A 27,338-nucleotide genomic window follows, 5' to 3' on the forward strand; every position below is an offset into this window, starting at 1 on the left:
TGGGAATGGTATGGAATTATACCCCTATTATCTTATAATTTTGTAAATTAATATTAAATCACTAATTGAAAATGCAAAAAAAAAATTGGGGGCTATTGACAGGGGCTGAGGCTCCCCCTTGAATCACGAGCTTCTGAGTTTTCCGGGGAGATGAGAAGCCACTGAGAGAGAGGTGGAGTGAACCAGTCGCCAATAAGCTGTAGGTGGACAGAGCCGAGTGCTGTGCAGAGGGTGTGTGAGCACTGCAGACGGGGGGGATGGGGAGAGCAGGCTGCAGGAAGCATCTGGAAGATGGAGACAGGCCCAGGTGACAAAGCTGAAGGACCCGGGTTCAAGTCCCCAGTCCCTGCCTACTGGAGCTTTGTGTGTGGTGGAACAGGACTGCAGGTGTTTCCTCTCTCTCTCTCTCTCTCCATGCCTCCTACTCTTTTTTAATTTTATTATCTTTTTTTAAAATATTTATTTTATTTATTCCCTTTTGTTGCCCTTGTTGTTTTATTGTTGTAGTTATTATTGTTGTTGTCATTGTTGGATAGGACAGAGAGAAATGGAGAGAGGAGGGGAAGACAGAGAGGAGGAGAGAAAGACAGACACCTGCAGACCTGCTTCACCGCCTGTGAAGCGACTCCCCTGCAGGTGGGGAGCCGGGGTTCGAACCGGGATCCTTATGCCGGTCCTTGTGCTTTGCGCCACCTGTGCTTAACCCGCTGCGCTACCGCCCGACTCCCCTAATTTTATTATCTTTATCTATTTATTGGAATAGAGAGAGTCAGAAATTGAAAGGGTAGGGGAGATAGAGAGGGATAGAAACAGGGAGGCACCTGCAGCCCTGCTTCACCATTCACAAAGCTTTCCCCCCTGCAGGTGGGGACTGGGGGCTCGAACTTGGATCCTTGTGCACTGTAACATGTGTGCTCAACCAGGTGCACCACCACCCAGCCCCTATGCCTCTTATTCTCCACTAGACCTGGCAGCCTGGGATGGTGCAGTCCTATAGGCAACAAGCCCTAGTGAGAACCCTGGAAGCAAAAGCAAAAGCAAAAAAAAAAAAAGTTGAATGAGATGACCTGGGTTCAAATCCTGGCCTTTCCTGCCCAGCTGAGCTGAGTGATACTGAATAAACCGCTCCCCTCCAGCCGGCCTGGGAAGCAGCCTACGGTATGGTACACCTGGCTGAGCGCACATGTTACGACGCCACCAGCCATCCCCATGAGGTATTTTCTATGTTTTCTTGCGCAGAGATGACTCATGACTGTGTGACAGATACACAGACTGACACAGGCTGACAGATTATTAGATAAACAGGACAGGCTGATAAGTGGCAGAAGATACAGATAAGAGAGAGGAGCGAGACAGGTGATGGGTGAATAAATACACAAGGCAGACAGAGTCACGATTGATAGGAATATAGACAGATTGACGGAGCGTTCAGGAAGGCTGGGAATGTACCTCAGAGATCGCTTCCTCCCGCATCCCCACCTGCAGGGAGGAAGCTTCGCGAGCAGTGAAGCAGGTCCGCAGCTGTCTCTCTTCCTCACTCTATCTCCCTCCTCTCTCATGATTTCACTTTGTCTTTATCCAGTAGATAAATAAATATTAAAAAAGAGATAAGGAAGGGAAGAGAGAGGGAGGGAGGAAGGAAGGAAGGAAGGAAGGGAGGAAAGAAGGGAGGAAGGAAGGAAGGAAAGAAGGAAGGAAGGAAGGAAGGAAGGAAGGAAGGAAGGAAGGAAGGGGGAAAATGTAGGAAGGAGGGGCCAGGTGGTATAATGACTGAGCACATTATGTTACAATGCACAAGGATCCAGGTTCAAGGCCCTGGTCCCCACCTGCAGGGGAAAAGCTTCATGAGTGGTGAAGCAGGGCTGCAGGTGTCTCTGTCTGTCTCCTCTATCTCTCCCTACCCTCTCCATTTCTGGCTGTCTCTATCCAACAAAGAAAGATAATTAAAAAAAAAAAAAAGGAGAGAAGCTAACGGGAGGGGCATGTATTGTATACAAGATGAAGTTCCAGCCTTATTAACATAGAGACAAAGGTCTCTTCACAAGTGCAGAGCAAAAATTTACCGCAAAAGTGGCAGATATCATAAAGCATCAATCAATTTACAGAGAAAAACCAGCAAGTGACACAAACGCACTAGAGAGCTAACTTTGATCTTAATTAAAGACATGAAACACCCCCACCCCCACCCCCTCTAACCACCACCACCACCACCACCCCAAAAAAGTCTATTATCTGTCAAAGATACAAACCACGATCCAAGCTGGTGTTTAATCCCCAGAACTGGCAAGGACATGGAGAGACAGGAAGTCTTGTGTAATGCCGGTGGGTGCCAGCAGCCAGTACAAACACTCTGGAGGTTGAGTTAGTGATGTTCACCACAATGCACCACAATGCCAAACATCCCCTGCCGTGTGACTCAGAAATTCCACATCGTCTAGAAGCTGAGCTCACACAACATTTACATGGGCAAACAGAAGCCCAAGGATGTCACCTGCAACACTGTCAGAACAACGCTACCCACCTGAGAACCATTTAAATCCTTAGGGGTTGGAAGGATTGCTTAAGTTTCTATCACCTTCTTACAAGGAAACACCAAGCAGTCAGTCATCAAAAGGAATGGACTGAGGCCACTGGAAATACATCCGCGATATTTTAAAAGGCAATTAGCAGTGGCTGGGAGGCAGCATAGGGTTAAGAGTGGAACCTGGGGCAAGGTGGTGACACACATGGTGGAGCGCATACCTGACAGTGTGCAGGGACCCAGGTTCAAGCCCCTGGTCCCCACCTGCAGGGGGGAAGCTTCAGGAGTGGTGAAGCAGGGCTGCAGGTGTCTCTCTATCTCCCCCTCTCCTCTCAATTTCTCTGTCTCTCTCCAATTAGTAAATTTTAAAAATAAAATCATTAAAGAGTGGAGTGGAACCTACAAGTATGAGATTCCTGGTCATGTACTAGTGTTCTCTCTCTCCCTTCCTCTTTCTCTCTCTCCCTTCCTCTCTCTCTCTCTCCCTTTCTCTCTCTCTCTCTCTCTCTCTCTCTCTCCTGTTTTGATTTCCACCAGGCACATCTCTGGGGCTCAGTGCTGGTACTATGAATCCACTGCTCCCAGCAAACATTTCTTTTCCTCCCTCCCTCCCTTCTTCTTCCTCTTCTTCTTCTCCTTCTTCCTCTTCCTCTTCTCTCTCTCTTTCATTCTTTCTATTTTATTTGATGGAACAGAGAGAAACTGAGAGGGGAGGGGAGCTAGAGAGATAAAGAGAGACACCTGCAGCCCCGCTCACAGCTTGTGCAATGTACCCCCTGTAGGGGAGGAGTGAGAGCTCCAGCCTGGGTCCTGTGTGTGGTAGGAGCATGTGCACTTACTGGGTGTGCCGCCACCTGGGCTGATAAATAAATAGCTTTTCTTTAAAAAGAAGGCCAAGGGTGACAGAGTACTTATCGCGTGATACTACATAAGAACACATATGGGGGGTAAGAGGAGAGAGAACACGTGGTAGATATGGTATAGAGGTCATGTGGTGGTCCACTGCTTGGGCCCACGTGATACAGTGAACAACTGCCAGACTAGCTTCGCAGGCAGGAGACAGACGACCAGGGACTCATGGCTGAGCTGGGAAGCAGTATCTCTTTATTCATGTGGAACATGGCGCAATTTAAGCCATCTCTAATCACAATCTTGTCCTTATATAGACTCGCCAAGTAGGGTGGAAACAGGATGTGACATAGAGAGGGTGGAGCGAAAAGAGACTGGTGGAAATCAGGGTGTGACTACGAGAGGGGGCGGAGCAAAAAGTCATCGTGAACCAGTGGGGATTAAACCAATGCCCTGCAGGCAGGGCGGTGCTTAGTTAACAGTGGTTATGTAAATAGAATACAGTGTTAAGCAGGGGGGATTAAACCAATGAAACAGAAGGGGTCTTAGAAGCAGAATTAGAAGCAGACCAACAAACAAGGACCTGGGTTCGATTCCTTGGTCCCCACCTGCAGGGGAGAAATTTCAGCAGTGGTGGAGCAGGGCTGCAGGTGTGTCTTATTCTCTCTCCCTCTCTATCTTCCCTTACCCTCTCACTTTCTCTGTCTCTACCCAATTGGTGCAAACCACAAGGACCGGCGTACAGATCCCGGTTCGAGCCCCCAGCTCCCCACCTGCAGGGGGGTCACTTCACAAGCGGTGAAGCAGGTCTGCAGGTGTCTGTCTTTCTCTCCCCCTCTCTGGATTTCTCTCTGTCCTGTCCAATAACAAGCGCAATAAAAAGGGGAAAAATAGCGTTCAGGAGTGGTGGATTTGTAGTGCAGGCATGGAGCCCCAGCAATAACCGTGGGGCAAATATACATATATATTATAAAAGGGGGGAAATCCTGGGGCCAGGCGGTGGCGCACCTGGTTAAGCGCTCACATTACAGTGAGCAAGGACCTAGGTTTAAGTCCCTGGACCCCACCTGCAAGAGGGAAAGCTTTAGGAGTGGTGAAGCAGATCTGCAGGACTCTCTCTGTCTCTTTCCCTCTCTCTCTCCCCTCTTCTCTCAACTTTTCTCTGTCTCTATCCAATAAAAAATAAATAAAAATGTTTTTTTTTAAAAAATAGATAAAAAGAAACACCTAGAAAGACTATATATGGTGGGAGTCAGGTGGTAGTGCAGCGGGTTAAGCTCATGTGGCGCAAAGCGCAAGGACTGGCGTTAAGGATCCCGGTTCGAGCCCCCGGCTCCCCACCTGCAGGGGAGTTGCTTCACAGGCGGTGAAGCAGGTCTGCAGTTGTCTTTCTCTCCCCCTCTCTGTCTTCCCCACCTCTCTCCATTTCTCTCTGTCCAACAACGATGACACCAACAATAGTAACTATCACAATAAAAACAAGGGCAACAAAATGGAATAAATATTTTTTAAAAAAGAATAGACATGGTATAAATGAAGCTGTTCTTTTTCTATCCCTTCAATAGGCTATGTATGTATGTTTATCTCTGTATCCAGAACACACATGACAGAGAATGTTGCATGACAGTCAGCGGTGGGAGTTCTAAGTCAGGTGGAGAGAAGCGGATGCAGAAGTTTTAGTCAGTGCTTTATTTATTTTGATGGCCAGGGTGTCCATCCTTTTAAGAATGAAACTCCTGTCAGGTTTCACAGCCTTCTGGACAGAAGTAATAGCCCGCGGCTGTTCTCAGCAAATGGAGCTTCTCCTGAACCCTAGCCTTCCAACAGCTCTCCCTACTGGCTGGCAACAAATGTCGGTGCCTCCTGCCCCTCAGTCCCTGGCGTGGGTCTAACACAGCAGTGTGCCCCCTCTCTGCTGGCTAAGAGGCTGGAGATGGGCTGAGCTATCCTGGCCCCACAGCACAGGGAACACCCCCCACCCCCGCCCCACCCCGGGCTCAAGCTCCTGGCACAGAACCACACCAGGTGAAGTCACCCCTCCTTCCTCTCCCACCCCCTGATATGGGATCCCATCCCAGAGCCACCATGTGACGTGCTCATCTTGAATTTGGAGAGCTGGGGACAGACGGTTGAGAGATGCATTGGCACAAGGGTTAGAAAGAACTCTTTAAAGATGAGTGTGTTTCATTAAAAAGTGCAGCAGGCAGGCAGGCCACTGCCTTCTAAGCAGGCCGCGGGGCGTCTCATGTCAGGAAGGCCCTCCGTCCTGGCACCAGTCTCATGGAAAGCAGGTGCGTTCGGAGATAAGAAGGCCTCGAGCTGATTTCTGCCTCTGTGGAGGCAACCCGGCAGAGGATGACGGTCACACCCTATAAAGTCTGGCTGCTGAGTAGGTTGGGATTTAGCAGATGACAAGCAATTTCTGAGCAGAGTTGTGGGCTCCACCCCCCCCCCTTCCAAACAAAAGACATTCTGAGATGGGAGGGAGGGAGAGAGGGAACATGAGAAAGGAGGAGGGAAGGAGGGAAGGAGAAATCTCATTTGCAAGCATGGTTGTCATCCCCCCCCCCCCACAAGACCTTTTTGAAGGATCCTGAGAAGCAGAGACCATCTTTTTTTTTTTTTGCCTCCAGGGTTATTGCTGGGGCTCAGTGCCTGCACCATGAATCTACTGCTCCTGGAGGCCATTTTTTCCCCTTTTGTCGCCCTTGTTGTTGTAGCCTTGTTGTGGTTATTATTGCTGTTGTTGATGTCATTTGTCATTGGATAGGACAGAGAGAAATGGAGAGAGGAGGGGAAGACAGAGAGGGGGAGAGAAAGACAGACACCTGCAGACCTGCTTCACCATGTGTGAAGCGACTCCCCTGCAGGTGGGGAGCCAGGGGCTCAAACCAGGATCCTTAACTGCTGGTCCTTGTGCTTTGCGCCACCTGCACTTAACCCACTGCGCTACCGCCCGACTCCCCAGCAGAGACCATCTTATCGGCTTTGGTAATAATTGCCTGCTTCAGCATTTGTGCGTGTGTGTGGGTGGAGGGGAACTCAGAAGTGCTGAGTTCCCCCTGAAGACTTGTTCAATTTGGCCACCAAGCTCACTTCCCATCAAAGCGGCTTCCTTTTAAGTCCCAGCGTGTGATGATGGGACTGAGGCTTTTGTTGTTGTTGTTGGAAGTACAAGTAACAGAGAAAGGGAGAAAGAGAGAGTTGCCAGACTGCACTGACACATTTGAGTTTTTTTTTGAATGGTTCTAAAGATCTGGGTTCATCTCTTCTGGAAAAAGCCGCAGGGCCAGCGGAATAGCTCACTTATTGCGCTGCTTTGCTCTGCTAGGAGTGCGACCCCGCACTGTAGGAAGCTTTGGTTTCTCTCTCTAACCATCTTTCTTTATTTTTTTATATTTATTTATTTTTCCCTTTTGTTGCCCTTGTTGTTTTTTATTGTTGTTATTATTGCTGTTGTTATTGATGTCATCATTGTTGGATAGGACAGAGAGAAATGGAGAGAGGAGGGGAAGACAGAGAGGGGGAGAGAAAGACAGACACCTGCAGACCTGCTTCACCGCCTGTGAAGCGACTCCCCTGCAGGTGGGGAGCCGGGAGCTCAAACTGGGATCCTTCTGCCGGTCCTTGCGCTTTGCGCCACCTGCACTTAACCCGCTGCATTACCGCCCGACTCCCTTTCTTTCTCTTTCTCTTTTCTGTCAACCTGGAGCAGTATAAACCTGGAGATGACTGAAAGATAACGATAATGGTAATGATAACGGTAACAGCCACAGAATCTTACCCAGCCCACATCACTTTTCAGACATTTGTGTCACGAGGCCAGTTCATAAACAGCAGGGTAGTGGACTCTCTCTCTTTCTTCTTATCTTTTCTTTTTCTTCTTTGTTAACTACCACTGTTGGGGCTCAGTGTCTACACAATGATTCCTGTGCTCCTGGAAGTTTTCCATTTCCTTTTATCATTTTTTCCTTCCTTCCTTCCTTTTTTTTTTAATCTAGAAACAGAGACATTCAGAAGGAATGGAAGGAGAGAGACAGAGAGACGCCTAAAGCCCTGCTTCACCACATGTGAAGCTTCCCACCTGTAGATGAGGACCAGGGACTTGAACCTGGATCTTTGTGCTTGGTGTACACACTCTACCTAGTGCAGCACCGCCCAGCCCCAGCCAGTGGGCTGCTCTGATAAACGGTCTCTTTAGGGGCCTCAGTTTATAGCCTGCTGACCCACGTCTGGGGGGTCCCCAGCCTCTCCCTGAGTTCCACAGTATAAGACACACAGGTGTGTGTGTGTGTGTGTGTGTGTGTGTGTGTGTGTGTGTGTGTGTGTGTCTGAGCATAGCTGATGTCAAGATAAATTCCCCTGGCTCCCAGCCTGAAAGAATACTGTCTCTGCAGAGCCTGAAAGCTTCTGGAATCATCCGACGGCAAGCCAGAGGCTCCCACGGGAGAGGGAACACTCTCCCACATAACCCACTCCCCCACAGAAGCCCTGTCTTTTCAGAGTGATCTCCGCGTCATCTGCTAGATGCAGACAGCTTCGCCTACTAGGGCGTTAGCTCTCTCTGTCCTCTGCACTGCATATATTTTTTTTTTTCCGCCTATCGCCTGAGGCCTTGCCCAGATGCACTGCAACCCCTCCAAGCACAGGACACAGAGGGCCACAAACCTGGGACAGCACAGATGGAGGGAGAACCTGGGTGGTTGGTTGGTTTGTTTGTTTGGGGGGGTAGGGGAGGTGGACTGGACATTGTGCATCTGGCCATGCAAAGGGGAGGATGGCACCACCCAGTGGCAGGGAAACAGGGAGTGAGGGGGCTCTCTTAGGACCTTGCTTTTCTGCTGGGGGGGACAGGTGTCTCCCCATTTATAGGTTCCTGCCACCTTCCTAAAAGCTTCTACTGCAACACAAGGGGAGACTTCTCCCCTCCAGAAAAAGGCTCTTTGGGTCTTTGGTGCAAAGCAAGCTACAGGACAACCTGGCGGAACTTCTGGGTAGTACTCCCCCTGGTGGCCAGGGGCAGGTGCTGACTGTACAGCTGGGACCTTGGATGTGGACGTCCTCTCCATTGGGAGACCCGACCCCCCCTCAGAGTGACACCGGGGGGAACAGGCCTTCTGGGTGTCCTCACACTTTGCGCCCCAGAAGGCAAGAGAGCAGATAGATTCCTCTAAGCCCCCACAGGCAGGTCCTGAGCCTGTTTCCAAGAGCAATCACAGGCTGGTAGCTTCAGACAGGCCAGCTAGCTCACTGGGTAAGGGTATGTTCTCTGTCCGGCAGGTGGCCCAGGTTTGAGTCCTGGCACCACACAGGGGCCCCACAGCATCAGAAGAGGCTCTGCTGTGTGGTCTATCCTTCTCTCTGACCCTCTCTATCTGAATGAAGACGTTGATCCGGAAGCCTGGCGGAGGCGCACATATTAAATAAGCGTTCAAGGAGCCGCGTTCAAACTCTCCAGTCCCTTACCAGTGGTGAATCCAGGGCTGCACGTGTGTGTCTCTCTGTCTCTCACCTCTCTGTCTCCCTGTTCCATCTTGATTTCTCTCTGCCTCTATCTAATAGCAAATAAATAGGTATGTTTAAAAAATGGCATTGCACACAGAATTGATGGAAGGCTCACTTGGACAGAGCACTTCTTTGTCTGCCACGTGTGGGATCTAAGTTCAAGCCTGGCCCCCGATGGAGTGAAAGAAGCTTCATGATACGCCAGCCTGATGTCCCTGGGGAGACGACCTCACCAGTGTGTCCTGGAGCCTCCCCTCCGCAGAGCCCTGCCCCACTAGGGAAAGACAGACACAGGCTGGGGGGATGGATCCACCTGCCAACACCCATGTTCAGCAGAGAAACAATGACAGAAGCCAGAACTCCCACCTTCTGCACCCCATAAAGAATTTGGGTCCAGACTCCCAGAGGAATAAAGAATAAGGAAGCTTCCAATGGAGAGGAGGGAATATGGAATTCTAGCGGTGGGAACTGTATGCAATTGTATCACTCTTATCTCAGAAGCTTGATGATCATTCTTAAATCACTAATTAAAAAAAAGCCTCGTGATGTTCTCTCTCTTCCTCTCTCCTCTGAAGAAAGAAAGAAAAAGATAACAAGAGAAACAAAGAAAGAGAGGAAGGAAGGAAGGAAAGAAGGGAGGGAGGGAGGGAGGGAGGGAGGGAGGAGGTATTACACACCGAAGACTTCATGTCTATAAACAGCCCTAAAATAGACTTCCTAGCTTCTTCCCACATGAGAACTCTTGGTTTTGCCTGCTCTATTCTTTCTTTTTTAAATTTCTTTATTGGGGAATTAATGTTTTACATTTGACAGTAAATACAATAGTTTGTACATGCATAACATTTCCCAGTTTTCCATAAAACAATACAACCCCCACTAGGTCCACTGTCATCCTTCTTGGACCTGTACTCTCCCCCACCCACCCCACCCCAGAGTCTTTGACTTTGGTGCGATACGCCAATTCCAGTTCAGGTTCTACTTGTGTTTTCTCTTCTGATCTTGTTTTTCAACTTCTGCCTGAGAGTGAGATCATCCCATACTCATCCTTCTATTTCTGACTTATTTTACTTAACATGAATTTTTCAAGGTCAATCTACGATCTCCCCTGCTCTAGTCTTACCTTGAGGTTTCTGTTTATTAAATAGTTTGTCCTGCTTTATATCTTACCACCGTTCAGGTATCCTGACTTCTTATACCATGACGCTGTCCTGACTTCTCTGGGCAGACGACCTCACCAATGTGTCCTGGAACCCCACCTCTCCAGAACCCTGCCCCAATAGGGAAACACGGAAACAGGCTGGGGGGGGGGGGTATGGATCCACCTGTCAACGCCTATGTCCAGCAGAGAAGCAATTACAGAAGCCAGACCCTCCACCTTCTGCACCCCATAAGGAATGTTGGTTCATACTCCCAGAGAGATAAAGAATAAGTAAGTTTCCAGTGGAGAAGGTAGGATACGGAACTCTGGTGATGGGAATTGTATGGAGTCACACCCATTATCTTACAATCTTGTTAATCATTATTAAATCACTAATAAAAATTACGTAAAAAGAAATACTACACAGCTATTAAAAATGATGAAATCACTTTCTTCACCTCATCTTGAAGGAGCCTGAAGGAATCATGTGAAGTGAGATCAGACAGAAAGAGAAGGATGGATATGGGATGGTCTCGCCCGTAGGCAGAAGTTAAAAAACAAGAACAGACGAAGAAAGACAAAGTACACTGGTTTGGTGTATTGCACCAAAGCAAAAGGCTCTGGGAAGGAGAACAGGAAGAGGAGTGGAGGGTGGGGAGGACTTTGGGGTCTGGTGTATGGTGGTGGCAAGGACCTGGTTTAGGAGTGAGTATTTGGCAGACATCTATCACAGAGATGAGGAACCGTAGCCCTGTGTCAACAACTGTTAGCTATTAACCCCCCTCCAATCAGAGAAAAAGGTGGGGGGCTGGGTGATGGTTCAGCTGGTTGAGCATGATGTCACAATGCTCAAGGTCCCAGGTTCAAGCCCCCAGTCGCCACCTGCATGGGGACAGGGGGACACTTCATAAGAGGTGAAGCAGTGTGGCAGGTGTCTTTCTGTCTCTCTGCCTCTCTGTCTCCCCTTCCCTATCGATTTCTCTTCCTCTCTATCCAACAAATAAATAAATAAAATGTTTTCTTTTTTAAAAGGAACACCCAAGGGGCCAGGTGGTGGCACTCCTGATTAAGTGCACACATTACAGTGCTCAAGGCCCTGGGTTCAAGCCACTGGTCACCAACTGCAGGGGGAAAGCTTTACAAGCAGTGAGCCAGGGCTGCAGGTGTCTCTCTGTCTGTCTCTCTCCTTCTCTACCACTCCCTTCCCTCTTGATTTCTGGCTGTCCTTAGCCAATAAATAAATAAAGATAATTTTTTAAAAAAAGAACACCCCACAAATAAAGTAAAATGTGAACGCCCCCACACCAGCCGATTCCTACCCAGTGAAGGGCCTCTCAGGTGAAGGAGATCTAATGAGATCTGCGGACCCTCTCCCTGGCGGTGAAGCCTGAGGTCATAAGTGATTTGGATCTTCCCCTGGGAGGGTGGGAGAGCCACACTCCCCCTCCCTCACCCGGGGGAGAGGCAGAGCTCAGAGGACAGAGTCATTTGCTGTCTTGTGACTTTTCACTGTGCTTTGACGGCAATTCCTATCTACACAGGAAAAACAATTCTCTCTCTCACAAGTGAATTGTCTGTCAAAGACCAGGCATCCTAATAGTGGCGCCTGGGACATGCAGGCAGAGGGGGAGGTGTGTCTCCCTGCCCCCCAGCCCACTCCACTTGTGAAGGTTGCTAGCAGTGACACAAAAGGACAAGCTGGCCCCTCAGTGACGTGCAAGGACAAGAGCCTTGCCTGCAGATGTTGTCGTTGCTGTTTTAAAGCGAGGAACAAAGACCACCCTGAAACGCAGGCAGTGGGCTCACGCACAGCCTCTGCTCTCCGGGGTCTGCACCGGCACTCTCTCATGTCCCCTGACGTAACTGGCTGCGGACTGGAAAGGTCTGTCCTCGCAGGTGGTCATGTTGAGAGCCACCGTCACCACAGTACTAAAGACGCTCTGGACGATGGCACGGTGGGGCCTGGTGGCTGCGGGCTGAGCTGCAAATGGAAGCAGGCAGTGGCGGGAGAGGAGGACACACAGCATGTTAGCTGTCGGGCTCAGGCCAAAATTACTGAAGTCATGGTGTCCTTGGAACAGATCTAAAATGGACCTCCTAGCTTCTTCCCACACAAAGACCCCTAATTTCATCTGTTCTATTCTTACATTTGGGTTTCTGGTTATTAAACAGTTTTTTTTTTCTGCTTTATATCTTACCGCCTTTAAGCCACCAAGTTGCAGATGCTACCATGACGCCAGCCTGCCTTCCCCAGGCAGGTGACCTTACACGAGTGTGTCCTGGAGCCCCACCTCCCCAGAGCCCTGCTTACTAGGCAAAGATAGAAACAGGCTGGGGTGGGGGGTGGGGGTGGATCCACCTGCCAACGCCCATGTCCAGCGGAGAAGCAGTTACAGAAGCCAGACCTCCCACCTTCTGCTCCCCATAAAGAATTCTGGTCCAGACTCCCAGAAGGATAAAGAATAGGGAAGCTCCCAATGGAGGGGATGGGACACAGAACTCTGGTGGTCGGAATTGTATGGAATTATACCCCTGTATCTTATAATCTTGCTAATCATTATTAAATCACCAATAAAAAATTTTAAAAGGTGGAGGGGGTGGGAGATAGCATATGATTACGTAAAAAGATTTTCATGCCTAAGGCACTAACATCCCAAGTTCAATCCCCCCCCACACCACCACCATAAACAAAGGCCGAGCAGTGCTCTGATCACTCTCCCTCTCTTTCACTCTAACTAAAATAAAACACACATAAATATATATATTAAACAACTATATGACATGCTAGCTAATTTTCAGGAAAAGGGGGGCAGGTGGTTGTACACCCACTTGAAGGCACACGTTACCATGTGTAATGACCCAGGTTCAAGCCCTGCTCTACACCTGCAGGGAGAAAGTTTCACAAGTAGTGAAACAGGGCTGTGGGTGTCTCTTTCTTCCTCTCTATCTCCCCCTCCAATCTTGAATTCTCTGTCTCTATCCATACGTTAAGTAATTAATAAAATAGGGGGCCAGGCAGTGGTGCACCTAGTTAAGCACACATATTGCTAAGCACAAGGACACAGGTTCAAACCCCCAGGCCCCACCTGCAGGAAGCTTCACATGTGGTGAGGCAGGTCTGCAGATGTCTCTCTCATATATATATATAATTTGGTAAACAGCCAGAAATATATATATATATATATATATATATATATATATATATATATTCTTTATTATTTGATAGACAGCCAGAAATCAAGAGGAAGGAGGTAACAGAGAAGGAGAGAGACCAGAGAGGCACCTGTAGCCTGCTTCACCACTCATAAAGGTTTCTCCCTGCAGGTGGAGACCAGGGTCCTGAACCTGGGTCCTTGCGCATTGTAGCATGGGCGCTCAACCAGGTGCACCGCCACCCACCCCCAATGTCTCCCCCTCTCTCTCCTTACTTAATCCCCTTTCCTTCTCGATTTCTGTCAGTCCCTATCCAGTAAAATAACAATAAATAATTTTTAAAAATCAACAAGACATAAGGGGGAAAACAGAACAAATGAATATAACATTCCCTTGTATTTAAGAATCAGAGCTTCTAAAACAAGGGCAATACCAAATTACTGCTAAACTTAAATTTGCATGTCTCTAACAGGTGGTATTGGGTAGGAGATTTTATTTTATTTTACTTTATTTTTTAACATGCGGCATTCTGAACATTCCTGGAGAGATTAACAGCCATCCCGGAATGGCTTAATCTCTCCCTGTACTTCACGGGGCTTTAAGGGAAGCTTATTATGCCTGACTGAAGCCTCAGAAACCTGTGAAAGAGGCCTCGGAGCATCAGACTTAGAGCGGTGATGGACGCCAGGGTTTACAGAGCCAGGGGCCGCACACACTGAGCAAGCACACAAGTGGGGAGAGACGTGAAGAAGGACACACAGATGCCAGGGGCAGAAGGCACGCATCCTGACCGGCTCCACATGGCAGGGATCTTGAAGACATTAGCCACCACCAGAGGAGGAGTGAATGGCGGTTTATCTGCCGGCTAAACAAGATTAAGGAGCTAGGGAGCTACCGGTCTGGGGCGTGATGTTCTGAGCTGGGGGCCCAGCAGACAGGCCCCTGGTCTACTCAGCGCTCTTATCTCCTGTGTCACTGCCCACAGAAGCTCAGCTCTCTGGGGCTGACGGCCAAGCTTCCGGGCTCTGTGGTGACAAGGTCAAACCACTCGGGAGGAGGGAGGCGCCAGGGGCTCCGGGTGTGAGTGTGGAGGGAAGACATGTAGGCACAAGCCTGGCCCAAAGTGGAAGCCAGTGATGAATTGTTCAAAGATCTTTTTTCCAGCTACATCGGTGGTGACTGGTCAGGCAACCCCCCCTTCTAGCTTGGACAGTGGTGAGATTCCCAGTTAGAAACTCCTGGGGTTAGAGGAGAGGGCAACAGTTTAGACTGTAGTGCTGGAGAGGGACTTAAGGAGAGCAGCACCCACCCCCTGCACTCTGCACCCTGCCCCCTGCACCCTGCAGCCTGCCCCCTGCACCCTGCAGCCTGCCCCCTGCACACTATACCCTCTCCATACACCTTGCGCCCTGCACCCTGCAGGCAGCCAGGAGCAGGCCCAGGTCAGGCCCAGAAGCCCAGTGTGTCTGCATGTCCTGCCCCAGCTCCCTCCCTCCCTGACGGCAAAGGCCACAACAGGCACATGGAGGCAGAGGGGACCCTGGAGACAGAGGCTGAAGCTCATCCCTGAGGGTCCTGCCTTCCCCAGAAGGGAACAGAGAGCTAGGAGACCAGGATGCCTTCTTTCCACTCCCTCTTCTTCTCCCTCTCCCTCTCCCCTCTCCTTCTTCCTCTTCCTCATCCTCTCCCTCCCCTTTCACATTGTAACATTTGCGCTCTACAGGCTGAATCACCACCTGGCTTTGCACAGTCCCTGACACTGATAAAGAACTCAAACAAAAGCTTTTCTTTTGTTACTGTTAAAAAAAAACAACAACAACAACAAAAAGCCAGGAGGCTGAGTGGTAGCACAGCGGGTTAAGCACACAGGGCACAAAGCATAAGGACCAGCATAAGGATCCCAGTTCAAGCCCCCAGCTCCCCATTTGCAAGGGGGTCACTTAACAAGTAGTGAAGCAGGTCTACAGGTGTCTTTCTCTCCTCCTCTCTGTCTTCCCCTCCTCTCTCCATTTCTCTCTGTCCTATCCAACAACAATGACAGCAATAACAACAACAATGATAAACAACAAGGGGAACAAAAGGGGAAAAAATAGCCTCCAGGAGCAATGGATTTGTAGTGCAAGCACCGAATCCTAGCAATAACCCTGGAGGAAAAAAAAAAAAACAAAGAAACTGAAGTCGGCGTATCGCACCAAAGTGAAAGACTCTGGGGTGGGGCAGAGGGAGAATACAGATCCAAGAAGGATGACAGAGGACCTAGTAGGGGTTGTATTGTTATATGGAAAACTGGGAAATGTTATGCATGTACAAATTATTGTATTTACTGTCGAATGTAAAACATTAATACCCCAATAAAGAAATTTTAAAAAGAGAAAGAGAGAAAGAAAGAAAGAAAGAAAGAAAGAAAGGAAGGAAGGAAGGAAGGAAGGAAAGGAGATGTTAAGGACCCCACTCAAAATGTTCCTAAGCCTGCCAGGACATTTTGTGCCACTCACTCACTCAGACAGTCGTGGAAGTAGATCACACCTTCCGTGGGCTGTTGGGAAAGAATCTATTTTTTTTTTTTTATGTTTTTGATGAACACCATTTTCCAAAGTTGCCTTCAAGGCAAGACTCCTTCAAACAGCTGGACAGTCAGGTTTCAGGTAACAGAAAAAATTAAATTGTCTGCATTTCCATGACTGTGGGGAACCCTCTTTACTGTCTGGAAAAATACCAGCACATTATTTGAGAACTCTTAAAATTTCTAGTAAGCCCGGTGAGGACTGAATTAGACTTATGTTCAGGAGACCCGACTAACTACTGCCAACATAGGCTCGTGGAATTAATTACCAGTTCAAAGAGCTGAGTGAATGAAAAGAAAGACTTGTTAGAAGGTGTTTTTACAGCAGAAAATCGTGTTTGCATCCATTCATGAGGAAGCCACTTTCTCTGATTAATATCACTTTAGTGACAGAACAGTGTGCTCCTTTCTAGATAAATATCGACTTTTTCTTTTGATGGGCTAAAGAGAAAGTGAAAAGGGAGGGAAGATAGGAGAGGGTGAGGGGTGGGAAAGGGATAGGGAGAGGACAGGGAGAGAGAGACACTTATAGCACAGCTTCACCACTTGTGAAGCACCCCCCCCCACTCCCGCCGCAGGGAAGGAGCAGGGGGCTTGAACTCAAACCCGAGTTCTTACACATAATAACATGTGTGCTTAGCCAGGTCAAATCTGACTCACTCACAATATGGAGTAATGACCCAGCTACCAAAGACAACATATGTGCATATGTGGTCCAACTTCTAGTTAGAAAGCAGTGGCTTCAGACACAAATTCCCAAAATAATAAGTAATTCTAGACTTTTCTTTTTTTTTTTTTTCCACCATAGTTATTGCTGGGGCTTGCTTAGTGCTCCACTGCTCCTGTGAGCCATTTCTCTTTTTCTCTTGATGGGACAGAGAGAAATTGGAAGGGGAATGGAGCTGGAGGGGGTGAGAGGGAGAGAGCTAGGAGAGGAAGAGGAAAAGAAAGAGAAAGAGAGAGAGAGAGGCCTGTAGCATTGCTTCACCACTTGTGAAGCTTACCCCTCCATGTGTGGAGCGGACACTCGGGGACTTGAGCCTGAGTCCTTGTACATAGCAAATGCGTGTGATCAACCAGGTACGCCTTCCTGCAGGCCCCAATTCCTTTCTTTCCTTTTAGAATAAGGTTAGAGACTATGAACATATGCAAAGCCACCTGACAGAGTCTTCCCTGGATGTCTGCCAGGGTATCGGAATGCTGATATCCTCCCAGCCACCATATGCAGCAATCCGGAACCCTTTCCCCATGTGTTAACAGGCTGGGGTCTCTGGGAGATGGGGGGGGGGGGTCATGAGAGGGGACCTTTCTTATGAAGTGTCCTTTATACAAGAAATGCCAGGTCAGGAAGATAGCTCGACTTGTCTGACCACAAAGAACCTCATGTCTGAGCCTCATTAAGCCCCCAGTTCAAACTCTGACACCACCATAAGCCAGAGCTGAGTAGTGCTCTGGTCTCTCTCTCTCCCTCTCTCCTCTCTGTCTGCCCCTCTTCTTTCTTCCCTGCAAGAATCTCTCTCATTAAAATGAATACGTCTCTGAAATAAATGAAATAACAGAGATCCTCCCCAAGTTCCCTCATGCCCTCCATCCCATCAGGACCCAGCAAGTACCCTGCTCTCTACTTCCAAGAGATGCACACTGTAAGGAGGTGGGGTCTCCCTGTGGCACTGAAGAGGGCTGGGATATAGCACCCACTTGGGGGTCCCTCTGACAGACCGAAGATGGCCAGACCCAGGGTGCAGAGACCTTTGTTTTTGTTTGGTCTTTAATCTTTTTTTGCATTACTTTATTTTTCTTACATTTGAAAGGACAGAGAGAAATGGTGATGGGAGGAGTTAATAGAGAAAGGGAGAGTAGGGACACCTGCAGTCCTGCTCTTGAAGTTTCCCCCCTGCAAGTGGGGGCCGGGGGCTCGAACCTTTGTGGCCTCTGTCCACAAAGCAGTTAACAGTCCCATCACCTTCTGCGGAAGCAGAGGCCTGAAGCGGAGTCCCAGCTGGCGGGTGGCACCCCAGCCCTAATCCCTACCCTTTCAGACGAGAAGACAGTGAGGCTGAAACCATAGAAGTCATGTCTTCCCACCTAGCCAGCTGGTCCTAATTAACGTTTTCCTAGAAGGGAGACCCAAAGCTGGAGAGCAGCTCTGGGTGCTCAGACATGAGCGTTCCCTGTTCTCATGCTGAGTGACCTTCCCAACCCAGGGGTCGAGTATCTGGATCAACTCTGAACTTGGGGACTGACTTGGGGGCTGTGAAATGGACTAAAGCCTGAGCTCCTGGTACCAAAGGATCTGGACATGTGTTATCAAGTTGAGAAGAGATCATTACCACTGGGGAAAGATCGAAACAGGCGGTGGGGGGGGGGATGGATCCACCTGCCAACATCCATGCCCAGCAGAGAAGCAATTACAGAAGCCAGAACTTCCACCTCCTGCCCATAAAGAATTTTGGTCCATATTTCCAGAGGGGGAGAAATGATAGGAGGAAAGATGACCAGAGGGCTCTGAACTCCATCAAGACGCAGAGAGAGGAGAGGGAAAAGGGAGAGACATTTGGATGTAGTAACAGGTGCCAGTGTGACTTGGAATGGAAGAGAAGACGGGACCATGGGGGAGGGGGAGGGCAAATATAGACAAATCTAGACAGAGGGTTGGAGAAATAATAGTCAGCCCATATCTGCAACCTTTGGAGAACTGCTGTAGCTTCCAGTGAAGGGACTGGGGATCCAGAACTTTGGTGGTGGGAACGGTGCAGAGTTGTAGGCCTGTTATCTTGTAATTTTGTAAATCAATATTAAATCACTAATACAGTTAGAATTAAAAGTAAATAATAAATAAAAGGGCACTATAACACACAAAAAGAGAAGAAGGAGGAGAAGGAGAAGAAGAATGGAAGGAGGAGGAAGAGGAAGCAGAAGGGATCACTCTCATCAGGGAAGAGGCAAATCTCTTATGACTGTTGTCCTGATAAAGTCAGACACAAACACAGGAAATGCAGAAGACTGCGGGGACAGAGATCAGACTGATAGGCCCACAGACTAAGAAACTCCAAGGGTTTCTGCCAACACCAGGGAAAGGCAGAGAGCACAGCTGTGCGGACACCTTGCGTTCTGAAGTTCTGCTCACGTCCAGGGCTGCCAGAGTCACTTCTCCAGAACTCTGACCCCTGATCACGCTGAGGTTTGAGTCTCCGCCAATTACAATCAAAGACGTGAAACTTCTTGACTTCCCCCTAAGGCTCCTGAACCTGTAAAGAAGAGCTCCTGGCCAGGTGGTGGCGCACCTGGTTGAGCGCACATGTTGCAATGCTCAAGGACCTAGGTTCGAGCCCCTGTCCCCCGCCTGCAGGGGGGGGAAGCTTCACAAGTGGTGAAGCAGGTGTCTCTGTGTGCATGTCTCCCTTCTTGTCTCCCCCTTCCCTCTTGATTTCTCTCTATCCTATAAAATTAAAATAAATGAATTAAAAAAAAAACAGCTAGGGTTCAAACAGAGGCTCTGTGACAGGTCTTGCTCTTGATGCAGCCAGATTCACCCCAACTCCATCTCAGACACCCCCTCCATGAGGACAATTAAGGGCCTCCTCAGTGGCCTCCCTCTCTTACCCATGCCCCTTCCTGCTCCAAAGATTTGCAGATCAGAATAGTGTCGCATGTATTGATTTATTTGATAGGCACAGAAATCAAGAGGGAAGAGGAAACCAGAAAAGGAGAGAGAGAGACACCTGCAGCACTGCTTCAGTGCTCATGAAGCTTCCCCTGCAGGTGAGAAGGGGGGCTTGAACCGGGTCCTTACACACTGTTCATGTGTTAGGCTCCTGTAGCTTCAGTCTTACCAGGCCTCGCGGGACTGTCCTCTGGCTTGGACACCACCAGTCCCCAGCTGTCCGTCAGTGCCCCATCCTTGTGGACAGCACCGTGTGCCCAGAATACAGTCACTTTCCCCGCACCAGAACCTTCCTCCCTGAGGTCTGCTTTAAGTGTGTCCCAGAAGCCAAGTCTGAGCGAGGTAGATGCCCTCAAGGGGGTGACTTGCTGGCTCTGGGGGGTGTGGGGGGGTCATGTGCCCACTGCTGGGTGCTCCCTGCATGTGCCCTTCACCCACACTGTCCCCAGTCACTCCCTGCCCTTGTTTTTCTTCTCTTGTCTGGCCTCCCGGCTGCCAGTGGGGCCCCACCCTTGAGCTCAGAGGCCAAGGACAGCAGCTCTGGTCACCTGTGAGGGGTCACTACTCCCACACCTGCATGCAGAACCTCCTGGCCAACTTCCTCAGCCCCGTCCCCCCGGAACCAAGTCCTTCATTCTAAGCACGTACAGGCCAGGGGGGAGTTTGTGCCTGGCAGGTATGCCAGTGACCCCAGGACCCCCCCAAACAAAGCATGAATACCACTTGACTTGGGGAGACAGTGGTGGTGCACCTGGTTAAGTGCACATATTACCAAGCGCGAGGACCGCAGTTCGAGCCCCCGGCACCCCACCTGAAGGCAGCCCACGTCATGAGTGGTGAAGCAGGTGTCTTTATTTCTCTCCCTCTCATTATCTCCCTGTCCTCTCTCAATTTCTCTCTGTCCTAGTAAAATAGAAAGAAAGAAAGAGAAAGAGAGGAAGAGAGGAAGGAAGGAAGGAAGGAAGGAAGGAAGGAAGGAAGGAAGGAAATGGAAGGAAAGAAAAAAAAAACACTCGACCCACCTATGTTCTGAGAAGAGCTGACCCCTCCAGCATGCAGCCTCTCCTTGGTGACATATCCTGTCTTCCTTTCTCCCCTCAATGACCTTGTCCACTGACTTTATTTTTTTATTCCTATTCCCTCTCTCCTCTCCAACCGCTGGAGCCTAAATTAGTTCATGTCCATCACTCCATCCTTCTGGACCTAAAACCGTCTCTGGCACATTTGGTGAACAGAAGAAACAAATGACCCCATCCAAAAAGGGGGAGAGAATATGAGCAAAATAGTCACCAAAGAAGAGATCCAGAAAAGCCAGCAGACATGAAAAAAGGCTCCAAGTCTTTGTCAGAGAAATGCAAATAAAGACAATGAGATACCACTTCGCTCCTATGAGAATGTCACACATCAGAAAGAAGAGTAACAACAAATGCTGGAGAGGGTGTGGGGACAAAGGAACCCTCCTGCACTGCTGGTGGGAATGTCAGTGGGTTCAACCTCTGTGGAGAACAGTCTGGAGAACTCTCAGAAGGCTAGAAGCGGACCTACCTTATGATCTTGCAATTCCTCTCCTGGGGATAGATCCTAAGGAACCCAACACAATCACCAAAAAAGAAAAAAAAAAAAATCTGTGGATACCTATGTTCATAGCAGCACAATTTGTAATAGCCAAAACCTGGAAGCAACCCAGGTGTCCAACAACAGATGAGTAGCTGAGCAAGTTGAGGTCTGTATACACAATGGAATACTACTCAGCTATTAAAAATGGTAACGTCACCTTCTTTACCTCATCTTGGATGGAGCTTGAAGGAATCCTGTGAAGTGAGATCAGCCAGAAAGTTCATTTCCCACGTCTACGCTCGACCGGACCTGCCAATATACGCGGATATCTTCGCCCACCCTGTTCAACGCTTGACGTCTCGTCACCCAATCTGGTCCCCTACGCCTACACTGAACTTCTCTGTTCCAGTCTCTTGGAAACAGAGCTGGCAGTCAGCTGAGGTAAAGAACAAACACCTCATCACAGACCCCTGCAAGCGTCAACCTGGCTTTGACCTGGCACGTTATGATCGGGCCCTCCTCCATCGCTATCGAACAGGCCATGGCCGGTGCACCGCTATGTTCCATCGCTGGGGAGCCAGAGACGACCCGAACTGCCCCTGCGGCTCCAGACAGACTATGACCCACATAGTCAACGACTGCCACCTCTCCAGATTCAAAGGAGGTCTCGAAACTTGACATCAGGCTCAACCTGACGCTGTTGACTGGCTACGGAAGAAGGGCAAACGCTAGAAGAAGAAGAAGCCAGAAAGAGACGAATGAGTATGGTCCCACTCGTGGACAGAAGTTGAGAAATAAGAACAGAAGGGGAGACACGAAGCAGAACTTGGGCTGGGTTTGGTGTTACTGCATCAAAGTAAAGGACCTTGGGAGGGGGGACTGTCAGGTCCCGGTGCCTGATGGTGGAGGAGGGCTTAGGTGGGGGACTAAGACTGTTTTGCAGGCAAACTTAGAAATGTCACTCATGTACCAACAACTGTATTTACTGTCAACTGTAAACCATTAAGACCTCCAATAAAAAAATTTTAAAATAAACAAAAAGAAAAGAAGAAGCAGCAGCAACAAATAAATGCTAGAATGCAAACTTCCCCACCAGCTTTTTTTTTCTTTAATGGAAGGATTAATAGTTAACCCCACCAGCTTCTGTACACCCTCCAACCCCACTGCATCACCTTCTCACACGGTTGCTTTGATTTGTTTATTGTCGATCTCACTCCTTCCAACTATGAGTCCTGAAAAGCAGGCGCCCTCCGGACCTCGAACAGAGCCCCACCCTGCGCAGAAGCTCCCAAACTTCCCATCCATCCGTGAAGTCCAGGCACAGCCAGGGAAGGAGGCCAAACTTCATCGCAGGCTCTTTCAGAATAGTTCCTGTGCAGCCTGCTTGGCAGAGTCTAAAATGCTGACGGCCTAGCAGACTTTCAAGCACACTGGCACGGCCTGGCGTGACCCGGTCTCAAGACGTCGGAACGGAAAGAGACCTGGCATGCTGGCCACAGAACCCAGAGAGGCAGTCAGACTGGCTCTTAGAGACAAGTGTTGCCTTAGTGCGCAGGCGTGCAAGCCGGCTTCCCTCCCCGAGCACTCAGGGCCCTGCAGACAGATGCTTTTCTCTCGAGCTGATGGGCATCTGCATGACAAATGAATGGAACCTTGGCGCTGCCATTCTCTGGGCAGACGCCAAGTCCATTGACAAGTATAGCCCAGGTGCCAAGCCCCGAGAGTCTTGCAATTTTTTTTTTGACAGCTGCTCTCCTCAATAGAATCTGTCTCTCAAAGCCCAGTGCTGTCCTACAACGACTGCAACGTCCACATTTTATTCCGCACACTGATTGCCGATTGAAAAATACACTTCTCCTCCGCCATCGCCAGAGACATCACCCACCCGGCCTTAGTCATGCCTGCCCCCTCATCCTCCAGAGTATGGAAACCAACTGGAAGGGGTCGAGGATCAGTGCACCCAGGGTCCTGAAGGGGGCACCCTCCTCTCCCCTGAAAACCCAGAGGCCTGGAACACCAGCCCCCTATACCCCCCTCCAACACCATGCGCCCAGAACTGGCCAACTGTCATCTAATGAGCAAGCACAGCTTCTCACCCAAATATTGGCTTTGCTTCCAGTCGTGCAGATTGGTAATGCAGGGACATGCACCGTGACTCACTCATGGGGATTGGCGCCCAGTGAATGAGGGGACAGACCCCCTCCCCAGATGAGTGAGTGCCCAGAGGTGTTGCTTGTCACTTTGGGTGTGTGTGTGTGGAGGGGGGCGGCTAATTCATCTCCACTTTACCAGCCCCCTCTCCAGTCTCTGCCCAAGTAAACAGCCCTGGGGGGGGGGGGGGGTCAGGGCAGAAAAACCGGTTGTCAGCTACCATCAACCCCACCCACTGGGGTGGGGGGTGAACAGCCACCTCCCAGCTTTGGGGGCTGCACCCATGGCTGTCAGAGGGGACTCAGCAGGTGCAGGGGGAGGGTGATCCTAAAGGGGGTGGGGGCCTGTATCCCCATCCATGGGGGCCAGAAGGGACCTCAGCAAGTTCCCCAGAACTCCTGGGGAGGGGAGGGCATGTCCTCATCCACGGGAACCAGGAGGGACCTCAAGTACTGGAGAACCATGGAGGAGGCGTGTCCCCATGCATGGGGGCCAGAAGGGGCCTGCACAGGTGTCCTGGGCTCCTGGAGGGTGAGTCCCCAGGCCTGAGGGCTAGAGGGGACTTTAACCAGGTGCAGGGAGAGGAGGCTGTTCCTGGGGGGCCACGTCCCCACCCACGGGGGCCTGGGGGTCTCAGTATGTGCCTGGGCTTCTGAGAGAGTCTTCATCCATGGGGGTCAGAGGGGACCTTAGGTGGGGGGGAGGCGTGAGAGCCACGTCCCCACCCATGGGGGCCACAGGACCTCAGCAGGTATCTGGGCTCCGGAAGGGTGGTTCCCCATTCACATGGACTAGAGGGGACCTTGACAGGTGGGGGGAGTATGGCGGGCCACGTCCCCACCCATGGGGGCCAGGGGACCTCAGCAGGTGTCCAGGGAGCTCCAGGGGGGCTCATCACCATCTATGGAGGCAAGAGGGGACCTTGGCAGGTGGGAGGGAGGTCATGGGGGGCCATGTCCCCACCCATGGGGGCCAGGGGACCTCAGCAGGTGTCTAGGGAGCTCCAGGGGGGCTCATCGCCATCTATGGAAGCCAGAGGGGACCTTGGCAGGTGGGAGGGAGGTCATGGGGGGTCACGTCCCCACCCATGGGGACCAGGAGGCCTTGGCAGGTGTCCTGGGCTCCTGAGGGTGGTTCCCCATTCACAGGGACCAGAGGGGACCTTGGCAGGTGGGAGGAGGTCTGGGGGGCCACGTCCCCACCCATGGGGACCAGGAGGCCTTGGCAGGTGTCCTGGGCTCCTGAGGGTGGTTCCCCATTCACAGGGACCAGAGGGGACCTTGGCAGGTGGGAGGGAGGTCATGGGGGGCCACGTCCCCACCCATGGGGGCCAGGGGGCCTCGGCAGGTGTCCCGGGAGCTCCAGGGGGGCTCATCGCCATCTATGGAGGCCAGAGGGGACCTTGGCAGGTGGGAGGGAGGTCTGGGGGCCACGTCCCCACCCATGGGGACCAGGAGGCCTTGGCAGGTGTCCTGGGCTCCTGAGGGTGGTTCCCCATTCACAGGGACCAGAGGGAACCTTGGCAGGTGGGGTGTCATGGGGGGCCATGTCCCCACCCATGGGGGCCAGGGGGCCTCAGCAGGTGTCCAGGGAGCTCCAGGGTGGCTCATCGCCATCCATGGAGGCCAGAGGGGACCTTAGGTGGGGGGGGGGGGTCATGGGGGGTCACGTCCCCACCCATGGGGCCACAGGACCTCAGCAGGTATCTGGGCTCCTGGAGGGTGGTTCCCCATTCACAGGGACCAGAGGGGACCTTGGCAGGTGGGAGGAGGTCATGGGGGGCCACGTCCCCACCCATGGGGGCCAGGGGGCCTCAGCAGGTGTCCCGGGAGCTCCAGGGGGGCGCGTCGCCATCCGCGGGGGCCAGGGGCACGCAGGCACGGCGGCAGCCAGGGCCGTCCCGGGGGTGGTGGGCGGGGGCCCCTTCGGCGACAGGTGTCCTCACCCGGCACAGCCCGTCCACGAACACGCGCGGGTCCAGGTGGCAGGCGATGGTGGCGCTCGGCAGGTCCTGCAGGTCCACCTCCTCCATCTCGCAGTCGATGAAGCTCCAGTCGCCGCCGCCCTCGTCGGCCTCGGCCACCCCGGCGCAGAAGGGCGCGAAGGGCCGCGCTCGCATCCCCGCCGCCGGGGCCGCCGCCCCGAGCCCGGACCCGGCCACGCCGTCCTCCATCCCCGCGCCCGCTGCACCCTCGCCGGCCGGCTGCACCCGGCTCCCACCCTCGCGCTCTCCCTCCCCCGGCAGCCCGCAGCGCCGTTAACCCCCTCGGGCGCACCTTGCTGCAGCCCGCGGTCACCAGGGTTCCCGGGGAACGCCGCCTTCCTGGCTCGGGGGACCCAGCTCAGGCCGCGGTCCCTTTAAGGCCGGCCCCCGCTAAGCGGTGGTGTCCCGCCTCTCTCGGAAAGATAACCAATAAACAAACGGGATTGCGGTCACGTGGAGCGCATTCTGCCGCCCACAGTCTGAAGCCTTGTGGCGGCCATGTTGGTTAGGGGCAAAGGCCTCTTTGGTCTGTTCCGCTTCTGCAACAGCTGGGTGCCAGCTGAATGGCGCCTGGCATTGGACGCAAGGAAGGTGGGTGGGGAGCTCACGCTGCTGTGGTTCCCATAAGGTGACGATCGGAGGCACGGAGGCCAATTTGGGAGAAATTCAACGAGAGCTGGTCCTGGCTGTGGCTGGTCCTGGCTGTGGCCCCATGGCCATTAGCCAGAGGTTAGATGCCTACCGTATATTATGAAATGTAGCCGCAATGATTGAAGTAACCCGTGATCAAAATTGCCTTACATCAGTATTTCAGTTTCGTAGTCATTCTTTCATGGTTCAGAATTTTTGTAACTAGCAACACACACACACACACACACACACACACACACACACACACGTTTGCCACGCGAGCTAGCAGAAATACAATGTTTATTATTGTCTTTGGTGGGAATGTTTAAATATATTTTTATGGGGGAGGTGAATGGTCTGTAGTCTATACAGCCTGTTGATATATGTGTCAAGTTTCTCCATTTTCTGTAAAGCACTCTCAAAACCCAGCCTAGGTCTTTCTCCACCACCACCACCAGGGTCCCTTACTTTGCTGCAATAAATACACCAAACCCAGTCCAGGTTCTGCTCTGTGTTTCCCCTTCTGTTCTTATTTCTCAACTTGTGTCTGTGAGTGAAGTCATCCCATATTCATCTTTCTCTTTCTGGCTGACCTCACTTCACAGGGTTCCTTCAAGCTCCATCCAAGATGGGGTGAAGAAGGTGAATCTATCATTTTTAATAGCTGAGTAGTATTCCATTGTATATATGAGGTGGGGGGGGGGACAAGGTTCTCAAGCATGTTTTGCCCTCTCAAGTTTCCTGAAAAAATAGAATCCCTTCACCTTGAAAGATAACCTAGTATAGTAAAAATTTGAATCTGAGAGACAGTTTTGTCGCAAATTACATGGACAAATAACTGGAATCTCAGTGTCTTCATGTGAGAAATTAAATCATATATGGGGGGAGGCATTGAGTAAGGGACCAAGAACTAGTAGCTCTGGGGACAGAGTACTTTGAAAAATGCCAGGTTAGATATGCATTTTCTCTTCATCTAGGCTTAACAAGCCGTTAATAGTGATCTATTATAGGAAATGGTTACAACAAAAAGTATCTCCAACTAACTGCTGAACTTTATTCACAACGTGCCCCGGGTTGTGGTTGTTATGATGACAGTGTTGCCCAAAGGGAGTAGTAAAATGCATGCATAGATAGCTCACAAGATAGAATGTGATGTACGCGAATCAGGAGAAATTGAAATCATCTAGCATTGCTGGTGGATGTGTAAAATAGTGCTATTGCCTCAGAAAAACAGTTTAGCATCTCCTCAAACACATAGACCCAGAAATTGTTCTCTTAGGTACAGACCCAAGAGTGAGGAAAAAAGATCTGTTCACATGGAAATCTGTATAGGAATGCTATGGCATCATTATTCAGAATGGTCATAAAAATGGAAATTACCCAGAGTTCTTCACCTGGTAAATGAGTAAACCAGATGTCTCATCATATGTAGAATATTATTCAACCAAAAAAAGGAGTGCATGCTCAACAATTTGTTTGGCTTTGTATGTTAACTCTCTTTTCAGCCACCAGGTTCCAGATGCCATCAGGATGCTGGCCAGGCTTCCCTGGACTGACGACCCCACCAATGTGTCCTGGAGCTCCACTTCCCCAGAGACCCACCCTACTAGGGAAACAGAGAGG

At 50.7% G+C, this 27,338-nt stretch overlaps 1 protein-coding gene across 2 annotated transcripts in view; it reads right to left on the minus strand.

Annotated features, from left to right (window-relative positions):
• The window catches only part of RCAN1 (regulator of calcineurin 1), a 121,617-nt gene extending 96,216 nt beyond the window's left edge, over window positions 1–25,401 (minus strand). Inside the window, exon 1 of one of the 2 annotated variants that reach the window (XM_060198676.1) lies at window positions 25,378–25,401. Coding sequence is in view for 1 of the 2 variants with exons in the window: in XM_007519719.3 (XP_007519781.1) it covers window positions 25,047–25,274 (228 nt within the window). In the remaining variant the exon portion in view is untranslated. The other variant, XM_007519719.3, reaches the window with a different exon arrangement.
• Window positions 25,402–27,338: the final 1,937 nt, after the last annotated feature.

Source organism: Erinaceus europaeus, chromosome 9, assembly GCF_950295315.1.
Source record: "Erinaceus europaeus chromosome 9, mEriEur2.1, whole genome shotgun sequence".
Lineage (NCBI taxonomy): Eukaryota > Metazoa > Chordata > Mammalia > Eulipotyphla > Erinaceidae > Erinaceus > Erinaceus europaeus.